General features: G+C 35.9%; 2 protein-coding genes across 2 annotated transcripts; both read right to left on the minus strand.

Annotated features, from left to right (window-relative positions):
- Positions 1-6,662: 6,662 nt before the first annotated feature.
- LOC104865878 (olfactory receptor 52N4) lies at positions 6,663-7,655 on the minus strand. The gene has a single exon (XM_010629637.1). The coding sequence runs from the start codon at positions 7,653-7,655 to the stop codon at positions 6,663-6,665; it is 993 nt and encodes a 330-aa protein (XP_010627939.1).
- Positions 7,656-14,326: 6,671 nt separating this feature from the next.
- On the minus strand, positions 14,327-15,316 carry LOC104865879 (putative olfactory receptor 52P1). The gene has a single exon (XM_010629638.1). The coding sequence runs from the start codon at positions 15,314-15,316 to the stop codon at positions 14,327-14,329; it is 990 nt and encodes a 329-aa protein (XP_010627940.1).
- Between the last annotated feature and the right edge of the window lie 389 nt (positions 15,317-15,705).

A 15,705-nucleotide genomic window follows, 5' to 3' on the forward strand; every position in this document is an offset into this window, starting at 1 on the left:
CCTTTTTGAGCCATGCTGCAACTGGTAGAATGTGAGCTTCCTGCCACTTCAGTTATAGTTTTTAGAATTGTAATCTGTTTTCTAATATAGTAAACTATTTACATTTGCCTAACTTAATTTCATTGTGTTCTTTGACATATTTGTTTTAATTTTTGTTCATAATTATTTTTAAGTAGTTAAGTTTATGTTTATCAAGCAATTTTAGTGATATTTGTTTAAAAGATTTGCTTCTCCCCATTGAACTGCCTTCACACAAGTGCAATGAACAATTGCTTATATATACATTCCTCTATTATGGGAAATATATTTACTTGCATTGATCTATTTCTTTTTTACATTAACACAACACTGTTTAAATTATTGTATCTTTATTAAGTTTTTATTTATTATAGTTCAAGTCTTGCAATTTTAATTCAGTTTTTTCCAGATCATTTGATGCTATTTAAAATACTTTGCATTTTAAGTGAATTATACCATTGGCTTGTAACATTTTATTGATGCTTACTGAGCTTTTGTTGGGTTCTGCTGAACCTATGCATAAACCTTTGAAGAACTGCATCTAAGATTATTGAAACTCCAAAGCTGTAAGCATTATTTTCCCCCACTTAAACTATCTTAATTTATTTCAGCAGTGTTTTGAAGTATTATAATACAAACTATATTAATTTATCACCAAGCATTTTGTATTTTCTGATACCATTATAAAGAATAAAGTTTTTTCTCAAATTCATTCCTGGAAGCAAGCATTATTTTAATTCCAAAAGCAGAGAAAGATCCAGCCAAAAAAGAAAACTACACACGGGCCAATCTCCCTAGTGAACATAAATGCAAAAATCCTCAATAAGATACTGGCAAACAGACTACAGAAGGTTATACACCCTGACCAGGTGGGATTTATCCCAGGGATGCAAGGATGTTTGAAGATACATAAATCAATAAATGTAATATACTATATTAAATGAGTCAAGGACAAAAACATATGATCATCTCAATAGATACATAGAAAGCATTTGACAAAATTCTACACCCATTTATGACAAAAACCCTACAGAAAACTGGAACAGATTGTCTTTATCTCAATCTGATAGAAAGGCTATCTATGAAAAACCAACAAACAACATCATACTAACTGATATAAGAACTGAAATCCTTCACACTAAAATTAGGAACAAGATAAGAGTATCCATTCTCACTACTTCTGTTCAATACAATTCTGGAAATATTAGCCACAGCAATTAGACAAGATAAAGGAATAAAGATAGAAAAGGAAGAAGTTAAACTGTCATTATTTGCTGATGACATGATATTCTACATAGAAGACCCAAAAAACTCTGCTGAAAGACTTCTAGATTTAATTGAAAGGTTCAGCAGAGTAGCTGGATACAAGGTCAACACTCAAAAAAAAATCAATACCCTTCTTGTACACCAATAACATACTCAATAAGAGAGAAGATCGGGAAACAATTCCTTTCACAGTAGCATCCAAAAAAGAAAAAAAAGAAATATCTTGGAATCAGTCTAATGAAGGAAGTAAAAGACCTCTACCTTGAAAACTACAGCATCCTGAAAAAAGAGATTGAAGAGGATATAACAAAATGGAAAGACAACCCTTGCTCCTGGGTAGGAAGAACCAACATATTAAAAATAGCCATACTTCTAAAACTGTTATGTAGATTTAATGAGATCCCAATTGAAATTCCAACAGTACATTTCCCATAACTAGAGAAAACAATGCAAAAATTCATTTTAAAACAGAAGAGACATAGAATAGCAAAAGCAACTTGAGGCAACAAAGACATGACAGCGGGTATCACAATCCCCAACATGAAACTATACTACAAAGCTACTGTGATAAAAACAGCATGTTACTGTCAAAGAAACAGACTTGTGGATCAGTGGGATAGATTAAAAGATGCAGAAACAACTCCGGACACACTCAGCCACCTCATCTTTGACAAAGGAGCCAAGCACCTTGACTGAAGGAAAGCTAGCGTCTTTAATAAATGATGCTAGAAAAACTGGATTTCAACCTGGCAAAGATTAAAACTAGACCCCTATCTTTCATCTTACACTAAACTAAAATCAAAGCAGATCAAATATCTAAATATTAAAATAGGAACACTGAACTTGCTGAGAGACAGGTTAGGTAGAACCTTGAAGACAGTGGAACAAGAGAGGATTATGAACAAAACCTCAGTAACACGGGAACTAGCACAAAGAAACAACAACTGGGATCTCATCTTATTAAAAGGCTTCTGCACTGCAAGAGAAACCAAGAGCTAAGAGACAACCTACAATGTGGGAAAGAATTTTTACCAGCTATCCCTTAGACAAAGGGCAAATATCTACAATATGTAAAGAACTTAAAATAAGAACACCTAAATTTAAAGATCCAATTCAAAAATGGGCATTTGAAATGAACAGACATTTCACAGATGAAGTAAAACCAGCAAATAAACACATGAAAAAATGTTCAACGTCATCGGTCATTCAAGAGATGCAGATGAAAACAGGATTGAGATTCTACCTTACTCCAGAAAGAATGGCTGCTATCAAGAAATCAACCAACAACAAATGCTGGTAGGGTTGTGGGGAGAAAACAACCCCTTCTATTGTTGGTGGGAGTGCAGACTGGTGTGGCCACTGTGGAAATCAATATGGAGATACCTCAAAAAACTAAGACTTGAGGTCCCATTTGACCCAGCTATTCCCCTGCTGGGTATATTCCAAAAAGAATTAAAATAATCATACCACAGAGATATATGAGTACCGAGGTTTATAGCGGCAAAATTTGTAAGAGCTAAAACTTGGAAACAGCCTAATTGCCCATCAACTGGAGCCTGGATAAAGATGTGAATTTTTTTTTTAATAAAATGGCGTGCTGCTCAACCATAAAGAATGAGAAACTAGGGCCATTTATAGGTATATGGGTGCAAATCGATGACATACTCATAAGTTAAAAAAGTAGGGCACATGTGTAAATGCTGAACAGTTTCTCTGGTGTGAGAAACTGAAAGTGTAAATAAGGATCAAAATGTATAATAGAGAAGGGTGAAGGGGGTGAAGGGGGGATATGGGGTAAAAATAAGATACATCATGTGAAGTTACAGGATCCCAAAGATAAATGTGACTGTAGTGTTTGCTTGAGATGTATCAATAAACTTAATGGGAGAAAAAATGCATAATAGATAATGTGAAATAGGAAGAAAAGGTCTAAAGGGGAAGAAGTAGTGGGAGTGGTAGGGGAAAGGAAAAGAAACAATATGAGAAAAGAAAAAATGTAAACATAATCTTTGTAAATAGGGAGGGATGGAAGGTTTGAAGGGCAGTAGAATGGGGAAAAACTAAGAACCCAAGATATATCATGTAAAGGTACTAATTTCCAGTGATGAATGTCACTGTATTGTATACCTAAAATGCACCAATAAACTTAATAAATAAAAAATAATGTTTTTGCTTGTTGACTAGAAATACTTGATTGTTGAACGTGTATCTTCTATACTGTTACTCTGCTAAGTTAATTTATTGATTATAATAGCTTCTCGGCATGTAATCATGACATGTTTAATTTTATCTCTCCTAGTATTTCTTTCTTAAAACTTTTCATTTTCAATAGTCATACAAGTTTTTTCTTGTATTTGTAAATACAATATGTATGTTTTTAAATTATTCTATTTTTAACTGAGGATAATAATTTCATTTCAATCGGTTGCTTAGTCAACTTGTATTAAAGTACTTACTGAAATATCTTCAAGTTTTCTATGTGCATGGTTTAAGTTAGTAGTGTGTTTAATCTTTTGCTTTTCATACAAATAAAATAGATATTATGATGATGATGATGATATTTTTATCCTAGGTCTTTCCTTTAGTTACAAAGCTGAACGCAGATACTGCGATATATATTCTTCACCTGTTGAAGTCTATTTAAAATACTACACTTTGGGCAGGGATGTAGTTCAGTGGCACAGTGCCTGCCTGGCAAGCACCAGGACCCACCCTGAGTTCAATTCCTGGTACCAAAATTAATTAATTAATTAATTAAAGTAAATAAATACTACACATTACTTTGAGAACCTGATAAGATTTTAACTCTGTTAACTCCTTTCCTTCTGTGATTACTAGTATATATTTTGCTTCTATATATATTTAGCTTTTACATTATTTTATTTTCTCCAATTTTAAGTACAAATGTTTTTTCATAATCCCCATTTTTTTCTTTCTAGTGATTACATTTATTCTGCATGTGGTTTAGTCATGATTATGTTATATTCCAAATGACATACTTTAGTATTTCCTGTCATCTTTTGTTTATATGTCAAATGTTTATTTCATCTTCTATTTTGAAGGATGTTTTAATTGCATATAGAAATCACAGCTGAGAGAATTTTTTCTGAGCACTTAAAAATACGATTTCATTGTCTTCTGGTTCCACTGTTTAAGTTGAAATTTTATCACAAGTTTAAAGGCTGCCCCACTAAGGTGGTGATACCAGAATACCACTTCTATGTGCATATTCTAAATAAATGTCGACTCCTCCAAAATATGCAATATATATACAGACCTGTGCCTGTGGGCAAAAATGTTCATCGAAGTGTATAGTATTTATGGTGACAAAGAGACTGAAAATATTTGGATAGCTATAATCACATAATGGTTAAAAATTTACTGCTGATTGCATACTAAAAATCTATGAAATAATCCAGTGCAAGAAGTGTAGATAATAACATAAATACATTTTAAAATAATTGAGTGAGCCATATAATATTTATAGTAAATTGTGGGATAAACATTCAATAATTAACTCCGTATTCTTACATCTAAGAACACAAACCAATCGCATTATAGTTATGTCATGTAGTGAGAGGGTTGAGGAGAAGGGTGATAATGAAATGATAAAAGTCAAATCATAAAAACAAAACAAAATAACTTAGAAGTGAAAAAAGTAGTGTATCATTAAGAAAAAAAGGTACAGTTGAGTTAATTTGACCTTCAACTAATACCTGAGCTTCAACAAAATCCATTAATAAGTTGATCTGCTTAGAAGTCATTCATATATAATAGTATTTATGACTACTTATACTGGGATTAGTAGGAAGTGAGTACAAAAGGAAAGACAGGTGAACCGTGTTAATATAAAGGGGAAAAGAAAAGACAATGAAACTAGGGAGAAAAGCTAAGTAACAATGGAGCACAATAAGGAAGCCAAGATAAACGAGTGTTTCTAGACAAAAAGTTTCATCAACCATATTCAGCATTGTTGAGAGGCAGACCTAGTTATTGTTTTGTGCATTTATAGGAGGTGACTAAAATGAAAATTACTGAGCATAATTTTCTCAGAGAAGATATCGGAGATATCAGATGCTCTCTCTGATAGCATCAGAGAAAAGGAATGTGGAATCTCCCAAGGTGGGCACAAAGAATTAACTCTTTCATCCCATTTATAGTATCTTTGCATTGGTATGAAACTATTATTTTTAGTCTCTCACCTATATGTTAATGGACCTTGAATAGGATAAGAAAATGTTCAAGTAATTTCCTTCATTTAATTTCCAGCTCGAAGGAAGAAAAATAACCATTGTGTTCCATGCCATAACCCTTTACTTATAGAAATACATCTATTAAAATGCTTCATAAATTTTATTAACAGACCTACTTCTCCCTCCAGACTGCATTTTTTTAAATCCACCTTGAAAAAAACAAACCAACCGCTAGTTTTAAAAGGAACAACTTTGTGCATGGCTCAGATTGGCAGACAGGCCAGTCACCATGGTTTCTCATAAGGCACTCACTCTGAGACTTGTGCCTCACGGTGGTCATGAGCTGGCAGGAAATTTTCTGGGTTCATCTTTAAGAAGAAATTGTTGACAGAACAGGTAGTAATGAGACTATACAGTGAAAGTTTCAAGAGCGAAATCGCAGTTATACAACAGGAAACTTTATTATTAGAAAAAAGAGCAATTTAGGTAATCTGGTGCTAGCCATTAATTTTTAATTTTACTAGATTCAATTTTCTGAATAATTGCTCCAGCATATCGTTATGTTCCTACTTTTTCTTGGAAACTAATTGTCTTGCTTACTTCCTTGTTACTGAAACACAATACCTGACATCCACAACTAAAAGGGGGACAGGTTCATTTTGGCTGATTGTTTGTAGGGGTTTCAGTCCATGGTCTGCTAGCTCCAAAGCAGGGTAACATGGCAGAGGAGAAACAGTCCATGCCAGACAGAAATCAGCAAGCACACAAGGGAAGAGGAAGGATGAATATATATATAGTGACCCACTGAATATATATATATAGACCAGGCTTCATCTCACAACCTCACATCCAGATCTAAACCCATAAATGAACTAATCCAGTATCACACATCCATTATCTAGTCACCTCCCAAGAGCCCCACCTATGGGGACCTGGAGTTATAAGCCATAACACTGATAATGACAAAACTTGAATTATACAGGACACCAGGATGAAAAATTCCTGTGCAGAGTAATCGACATGTGAATAATTGTGATGGTTTGCAAAAACTTAATGAGAATGGAATATCCTTAATGCACACTTAGCAAGGCCAGATATCTGTTCCTGGAAAGCCTTTTGCCTAAATAACAGAGAAATCTATTTTTTCCTTTTCCATCCCACTACAAACAAGTGATTTTTTTCTTTTCACATGTTGTATGATTTGATGTCCTTAGGACCTGAAAAGATCCTTACAACACAGTCCCGTATCTGCTTGGTTTTCATTCCATAGACAATAGGGTTCATAGTGGGAGGCAAGAGCAGATAAATATTGGCCACAATGATGTGGCAAGAGGGAGGAATTGTGTGGTGCCCAAATCGGTGGGAAAAAAATGAGAAGAAGGCTGGGCTGTAGGAGAAAACTATGGCACAGATGTGGGCAGTGCAGGTGCTGAAGGCCTTCTGCCGGGCGTCTGCTGAGGAGAGGCTGACCACTGCCCGCAGGATCATGGTGTAGGAGACGGTGATGCACAGGATGTCAAAGCCTCCGATAAGGAGGGCAACCATCAGACCATAGACAGCATTGACCCTGATAGTCCCACAGGATAACTTGGCCACAGACATGTGGTCACAGTAAGTGTGGGGGATGGCATTGCCCCTACAGTAGGGCAGGCGCTTGGTGAGGAAAGTGAAAGGGACAATGAGCAACACTCCTCTTAGGAAGGTGGCAAGCCCAGACTTTGCAATGAGGGAACTGGTGAGAATGATTGAATAGTGCAGAGGGTAGCAGATGGCCACATAGCGGTCCAGGGCCATGAGCATGAGCACCCCAGACTCCATGCCTGTGAAGGTGTGGATGAAGAACATCTGGGCCAAACATTCATCAAAGCTAATTTCCTTGAGATGAAACCAGAAGATGCAGAGCGCTTTGGGGATTGCACTAGAGCACATGACAAGGTCAGTTAGAGAAAGCATAGCTAAGAAGTAGTACATGGGCCTATGCAGTGAGTCTTCATGATAGATGAGGTAAAGGAGTCCACAATTCCCAACCACGGCCACAACATACATAGAGCAGAATGGGAAGGAAATCCAGATGTGCATGTCCTCCAACCCTGGGATCCCATTAAGAATAAATGTAGATGGTGACAGCTCTGTTTGGTTCAGCAGTGGCACGATTATGTTAGTGTGATCATTAACCATCTTGGCATTGGTAAATCCTCCTATAGATACAGAAGAAAACATCATGATCATAATCACTGTCAGTTTCTATTTTTAGCCCAAGCAACATTTCAAGAAACTCATTGGATTTTCTGATTTCAAAGGAGTATTAGCATAGGCACTGATTAAAAGAAATAGTTTTTGTCTGTGTATTATTTTTAAATTCATTCATTTAGCAATATATTCAACAAACAATTTTACTTTAATGGATAAGTGATATTCATTGGCATAGGTTAAGTTTATGTTATTTTTCTGAAACTATTTTTGTTAGAACTTATTATTTAAATATTAATAACTATGCCCATTCCAAGAAGAAAAACCGGCCTGCTAAATCAAGAAACTAAATACATCCTATTTTTTAGAGCAAAAATATATAGAAGCGTCTCTCTCTCTCTCTCTCTCTCTCTCTCTCTCTCTCTCTCTCTCTCTCTCTCTCTCTCTCTCTCTCTGGGGGGGGTACTGGGGATTGAACTCAGGTCCTTGTACTTACAGAGCAGGTGCCAGAACCACTGAGCTAAATGCCCAGTCCTAGAAGTTTCTCTTGGCCCACACACCTGGTGGTAGAATTAGATATTGTACCAGAGTCAATCGGGTCATGCCTGACTTGAATCATCAGTCTTTCAATTGCAGAATCTTCATAAAGATTAGCCAAAGGATGTATTTTAATTGCATGATGTTCAGACATCATCCTTGAAAGTGCAAGGTGTCAGAATGCTTTAAGATTTATAAAAAAAAAAGGTTAGTAACAATGATTTAAAAGACATAAAAGGAGCTACTAAAAGTAAAACTAGAACATAAATGTATAAGATAAATTAAACAAAACATTCTCATCACAAAACAAAGAAAAAAGTTCCAAAAGATATTAATAAGATGTTGAAGTGACAAAAGTCAGATCAAGTGTATTGATTTGGGCTACTAAAGTAAATTATTTAAATTCCTCTGTAAAAGTGAATATTAATCTGTTAATTTCAATTAAAAATTATATAAGGGTTATAAAGGGCCATGTAATTAATAAAAAGCAAAGTTAAATTATGCACAATGGTCAGAGAAAATGTGCACAAAATTTGGAGAAGATAATATATTTTTAATTAATTTTATTGGTACATTTTAGGTATGCAATATAATGACATTTATCAATGGAGATTTGTACCTTGACATAATATATTTTGATTCTTATTTTTTTCCTTATTCCTCTGCACTCCCTTCAACCCCTCCATAATTCTAGATGAAGCAGAAATCAAAGCAAGGGAAAGCTGGACAGGATTTTTTCTTAATTCTAGGTAAGAGTTATAAGGGTACAATTAAAATTTTTCTGTAATGATAGTTGTACACTATTTTTAAATTCACCATCTCTACACTGCTAACATAGCAATCATTTGAAATTCTCTTTCTTAGTTTATTAATCTACAGTAGACAAATACATTAATATGAGCAATTTTCAAATTAGCACCAAGATGGATTATGTAAAGGTGCAAATTTCCAATTATGAATGTCATTATATTGTATACCTTAAATGTAGCACTAAACTAGTTAAAAAAATAAAATGCCAAAAAATAATTAACACTCAATGTAAAAATAAATATTCTAGTCTTCAATTTAATGTTGCTCATTAAGATTTAAGAGAACATTTTAGCTTTGTAACATCAAAAAACATTTATTTGAACTTTAGAAAATTAAAATATGGTAGTCTCATTTTAAGGACAATATTTTCTTCAGGCTCAATGTTTGAATTTTGGACACACTTGCAAATTTGTTTAAAAATGTGTGTGCATTATACACTTCAAATAACTTTCCTATACATCATTTCATCATTTACTAAAATATAGATTTTTAAATAGTTAAATATCTGATGAACAACCACTTGTAATATAGTAAGAAGATAAACTTTGGAGATTATATTTTAAAATAACTTCTGGCAATTTCTATTTACTATTCTTTCTGCTCAAAATGAAATTGCTCTGTCAGTTTTTACCTACCAAGTCCACTTTGTCTGCCTCAATCTGTACCTGTCTGTGTCTCTAAATGCAACAGCTATGAACTTGTGCAGGCTCGTTTCTAATTTGAGTCTATCAGGAACAATGCTCATATCAACTCCACGTATTGCTATTTTCCTTATAAGGAAGAATAAAATAATTTATTTTACATCAAAATGTGTCCTTAGCTCTGCTGGATTTCAACCACAGGTCCATATAATATAATCACCTACACATTTTAGTGAATCATTAGAGTTTCCTAAAATGTTAATGGGTAATCTTAGGGGTTACCTGTATCTAACCTGGTAAAGGCATTTCTAAACAGAAATAAATAACAGCAAACATAAATAAATATTCTGCACATTACCTTTTTTGTGAGGATAGCATTAATGAAGGAATTTTTTAATTATTACATTTAAATTTCAGGTACCATAGAGGTTTAAGAAACCTGCTAAATGTTCAACTAAAACCAAAGTGACATAATGTTATTCTCAAATTAAATCTGTTGTTTTAAGATAAATTTTAGGATTTTTTTCTGAGTCTAATTCAATATCCCTAGTCAGAGAATTTTACTAATATTCATTCTGCTGTGGGTTTCTAGACATTGCTAGAATTTTGTCACAGAGTACAGTACTATATATCTCCCATCTTCATTTCCAAAATTTATAGGCAATGACTTTTTTCCTACTATATAATTCTTAATTCTTTTTTGTTCGTTTGTTTGTTTTTTGTTTTTTTGAGACAGGGTCTCACTATGTAGTTGAGACTGACCTGGAACTCACTACGTAGCTCACACTGGTCTCGAACTCACAGCAATCCTTCTGCCTCAGCCTCCTGAGTGCTGGGATTACAGGCATGCGCCACCATGCCGGGCTACAATTCTTAATTCTTATGACTCACGAAAATAGGTTCCTCCTGGTAAATATCACCACAAATATGTATTTTTATTTTCATATATGCATATATACACATATATATATATATATATATATATATATGAATTTCTGCACTTTGTGGTGGCACATGTCTACAATCCTAGCCACTCAGGAGGTAGAGGGAAGAGGATCTCAAATTCAAGGCCAGCCTGAGAACATAGCAGGACAGTCTTAAAAATTTAAAAGAGGTGGAAGTCAGGGAATGGGGCTGAGGATATAGCTCAGTATGAGGCCTTGGGTTTGATCCCAGCATTGCAAAAAAAGTGAATTTCCTGAAAGATGCCTCCTACCAACTCAGGGAAACTCCTACATTCATAAGGAGAAGGGGAAGTCTTACTGAAATTCAAACATGATCCTAGAGACTTAGAATTATTATCCATATATTTTCCCTTACTCTGTGACAAGGTGGTGGTTTACCCCTGATATCCACCTTTCCCAAAGCAAACATTCCTACATTGTTAGAACAGTTGTCCATAGCGATGTATGGATATTACAATAACTTAAATTGATTTATAATACCAAAGGTGGGAAAGAAGTTTTTCCACCAGCACCATCTTTTTGTATCATATTTTAATTTGAACATAGATAGTGGAACAAAACATTCTTTTCTGGTGGAAAAAATAGTTATTATCTATCTAAAAAAATGTTTTTCTTTTTATTTTTCTTTAAAATGAGATCATCCTGTCACTGGCACCTAAATTATTCTATTCAAATACCTTAATTCTGGAAAACAAGACAAGGAGGTAAATTACATCTGGCTTGAGATATGGTTGTCCGGGCACTAAAAACTCTTGGTTTGAAGACTGTTGTCCTGTACCAGAAGAAAAAATGAGTGCTATATATTGCAAATATCCCAAGGGAACATTTGCAAGCATCAGATAAATATTGCTGGAATTAAGATAATCTCTAGGGTGTCAAATGCTTACTGCAAAACACCTAAATATTGTATGCTTTCAGAGATTACTTATGTATGTGCGTGTTTATGTATTGATATGTATGCATCACCATTAAAAATGGGGTATTTTAATAGAAACTAATAATTTCACTTCTTCAGGCCTGGGTTCATTTTCTATAAATTGTGAAAAGGCCCTGGGTGGGGATGGGGGGGTTGAAGATACTTAGATAATGTGAGTGATTTATTTATATAGTCATTTATTGAATTCCTATTGTAAAATGATTGTTTAAAAGATATTTATTTGTCCTTCTACTGAAAAAGCATGTATTTCAAATTACTAATAATGTACTTGCCCAGGTAAATAGAAATGGAATATTTTTCCACTTTCCATTTTTCATACTGCACGGAAGTCTATCAAGTCAATGAACATAATTTAAAGTTTTCTATCTTTTCTACCATTGGTGAAGGGAGGGTAGGGACAAGGGGAAAAAAAGAGAACCAAGACCTGTCCTGTCGTGTAAAGGTGCAAAATCCCAATGATGAATGTAACTGTACTGTATACCTAAAATGTACCAATAAACTCAATGAGAGAATAAATAAATGAAATTTCCAATAAATACACTTGATTATAAATCACATGACATCTTAGGTTTTATCATTCATTCTAAATAAATTCCTAGGAATGTGTGCATTCCCATTCTACTACAGCAAGATGATAATGGGCTCTAAGATGCAGTTAAGTGGCAGAGAGTTTCCCTAGCACATGTGAGATGCTGGGGTTAATTAACACCCACTACTAAACACAAAGGACCAAGTTTATTTTGAGGGTGTCCATAGCAATTTGATTTGGCAAACTGATACATAATTTGTATATCAATAACATTTAATTTATAGTTGCTTAGAAAATTAAAGATAGTGACTTTTAAAATTTTTATCTTTATTGCACTCTGTTCTGAATTACAGCTTCTATTATTTAAAAGTCTTTATGGACAGTTTCTAGTCTTAAATTTATCCCTTTGAGAAGTCCCTACGTACGTGTCCTGATTGCTGTAAACACTTTTTCATTAGCTTGTGACTTTGACCAGTTCAACTTTCGTGCTTCTCATCAACCCTAATGCATCTCACATGGATTTTATTTGTCTTCAGCTTGTTGCAGTCTGCTGAGTGTCTTCCATCCATGAATTAATGTATTTCATTAGTTGTAGGATTTTCTGTCATGTTAAAATATTTATTTTGCCTCTTTTTCTACAAATGTATTCAATATGTCACTTATGCCTCTTGCTCTATTTCTTTCCTTATTTTCTCTGTGTGCCTGAACTGAGAGACTATAGATACTAACTGCTCTTTGTTCTTTAATCTTCTCATTTAAGCTCCACTGTTGGAATCTATTAAATGGAATATGAAAATAGTTGTGAGATCTGTGAAAAACATTCGAAAAATCAACAGACTAAGATCAAAGCACTAAAAAAAAACAAACTCTCATTAGCTATCCCACAAGGAGCAAAGGAGAATAAAAGGCAGTAATAGTAGGTGAAAGGAAAAGCATCTAGCACTGAGATCCCAGCTAAAATGGAACTCATGAACAAGTCTTGCTTCTTCTCTACATGTGCATAGGCTTTCTTTCAGAACTCTCCACACCCTTGCGTGTATTAAGCCATGATAGAAGAGACAGGATTGTTCCCAGACTATTGAGGTGGCAAGATGGTCAATTTGGAAAACTGAAAACTAATTCAGTTAAGGAACTGTAGTGCTTACACTTGCATACAGTTCTTTAAAAGTATATAGTTCTCTAAAAATATATTAGAGGATGAAGATGAAAAATCAAAACCTGTGTCAGTCCACATATTAGTTAACTTTCTATAGAATAATGCAACAGTGGTTATCCATTCCTTGAGAAAAAGATAGTGGCCAGCATATTTTATTAAATTATCATATATGCAAACCATTTATTTATTTCTGGAACTCTCTTCCACTGGTATTAATGTGTAAAAGTGCTTGAAAACTGCTTGCCGGGGATATCCAAGTCATTTGGACTTAAATTGGCTTTCTAGAGGCTGAACAGATGTGTGGATGGAAAGCTTATGTTTGGAAATGAAGAGCTATTCCTCATCTTTTTCACAATCTCATCCATAGGAGTCCTTTCACTTTGTACCAAAGTATTCTAGTGTTCAAGTGCTGGCTCTGCTGTTAAGTACTCTAGTGAGTATTGGTAGATCTCTTCCTTCTCTTCTGGTTTGAAGTTCTGATGGGGAAATATAGGACTCGTGCGAAAGTATAATCAATTTCTTGCAGTTATAAACTAACTGTAGCTCTGCTGTCCAGTATTCTAATGCTTGCATATGGTAAGATACAAAAAAGCAAATCTGACATTAGAAATTCATGCTGGCAGTGGTGGGAGAGGGCCAGGAAGGGAGGGACCCCACGGCTCTGCAAAGCCTCTGTTAAACTGGAACAAAGCAGACTGTTTGCAAAGTCTTGAGGCTGTCTAGTTTTGTAGAGTCTTTCTGTGTTTACACTTTTCTGGGTGGAAAAGAAGAGTGCTGAACTTCCTTGCTCTCTTTACTATTCTTGAAAATAATCTAAGAGGTTCTGCAGAGGACATCATTCTCCTATTAAAGTCTCTTCCTGCCAGGGATTTGGCTCAGTGGTTCTACCACCTGCCTTGCAAGCACAAGGGCCTGAGTTCGATCCCCAACACAAAACAGACAAGCAAAACCAAAAAGCTCTTCCTGGGCTCTCTTGGCAGCACATACACTAAAATTGGAGCAATAAAACCTCTTTCCAGTCTCAAATACTGAGGGTTTCTTAAGGTCAGAATATTTTTATTACATCCTTTTGTGTCATACAGAATCACTTGGGTGCTTTTGCCCCTGTTTCTTGTCTCTTTTGAAACACCCTCAATACCCTTTCACGAATCTCCTTGGTCTTAACCCCATAAACCACAGGATTAAGAGCAGGTGGGAAAAGCAAATAGACATTGGCCAAAAGAATATGGATATGGAGTGGGACGCGGTGGCCGAAGCGGTGTGTAAAAAAAGAGAAAAGAGCTGGACTGTAAGAGATGAGGATGACGCAGACATGGGAAGCACAGGTCCCTAAGGCTTTGGACCGAGCGTCATGGGATGAGAGACGAAGGACAGCTTGAGCAATGAGGGCATAGGACAGACCAATGCAGAACAAGTCAACTCCAATGACCAGCAGGGCCGCCGTCAGCCCATACACGCGGTTAGGCCTCGTGTCCCCGCAGGCCAGCTTTACCACTGCCATGTGCTCACAGTATGTGTGTGGGATCACATGGCTCCGACAGAAGCTCAAACGCCCAATGAGGAAGGGACAGGGGAGCATGAGCAGGAAACCTCGCACCATGGCTGCCATCCCAATTCGGGCGATGATGGCGTCAGTGAGGACAGTGGCATATCGGAGAGGGTGGCAGATGGCCACATAGCGATCAAAGGCCATGGCTAACAGCACAGTGGACTCCATCATGCAGAAGGCGTGGATGAAGAACATCTGTGCCAGGCAGCCCGAGGCAGAGATATGTCCGGCTCCGCAACAGAGGATGGCCAGTAGCTTGGGCACTGCAGAGAAGGAGGCAGCCAGATCGATGGCCGAGAGCATGCACAGGAAAAGGTACACAGGCTTGTGCAGGGCAGGTTCAGTGGCAACAACAACCAGGATGGTTAGGTTGCCCACGACCGTGGCTGTTCCCAGGCAGCACACAGGGAGTGAGAGCCATGGGTGAAATTGTTCCAGACCTGGAATGCCCAGAAGAAAGAAGACAGAAGGACTAGTGTTGGTGTGATTAGGAGACTCCATGGTCTTGCTGGGAGTGCTGGACATCTTCTCTGGTCAGAAACCCCGGTACAGAATCACATTTCCTGAAGAGACAACACAGAATACGAATAGGGATGAGACTGCAGAAACGCTTATTAACTAAAGAATGTTTGGCAAGCTTCATTATCCATATAACAGCATTAATTATAGTATCAAGACCCAGAGTTAAGAGAATAACACAGGTTAATACTTGTAAAAAGCTTTGTATAGGGCCTACTATATAACCCCCTTTCAATAAATAGCTCTGAGGAAGAGCTGAAATATGCATTGAAATAAACCAGGACTGTCTCCTAGCCAAAGGCTCTCCAAAAAAAAGAGATACACTTCATTTCCTTCTACACTTCATTAACACACTTGAATGTTCATACACTCGTATGGAATATAGAAGAGATTAG

Source organism: Fukomys damarensis, unplaced genomic scaffold (assembly GCF_012274545.1).
Source record: "Fukomys damarensis isolate Sample0158 unplaced genomic scaffold, DMR_v1.0_HiC HiC_scaffold_16, whole genome shotgun sequence".
NCBI lineage: Eukaryota > Metazoa > Chordata > Mammalia > Rodentia > Bathyergidae > Fukomys > Fukomys damarensis.

Coding starts and splice junctions, on each gene's coding strand:
- LOC104865878 (XM_010629637.1), bottom strand. CDS start 7,655: ATGGTTAATGATCACACTAACATAATCGTGCCACTGCTGAACCAAACA.
- LOC104865879 (XM_010629638.1), bottom strand. CDS start 15,316: ATGTCCAGCACTCCCAGCAAGACCATGGAGTCTCCTAATCACACCAAC.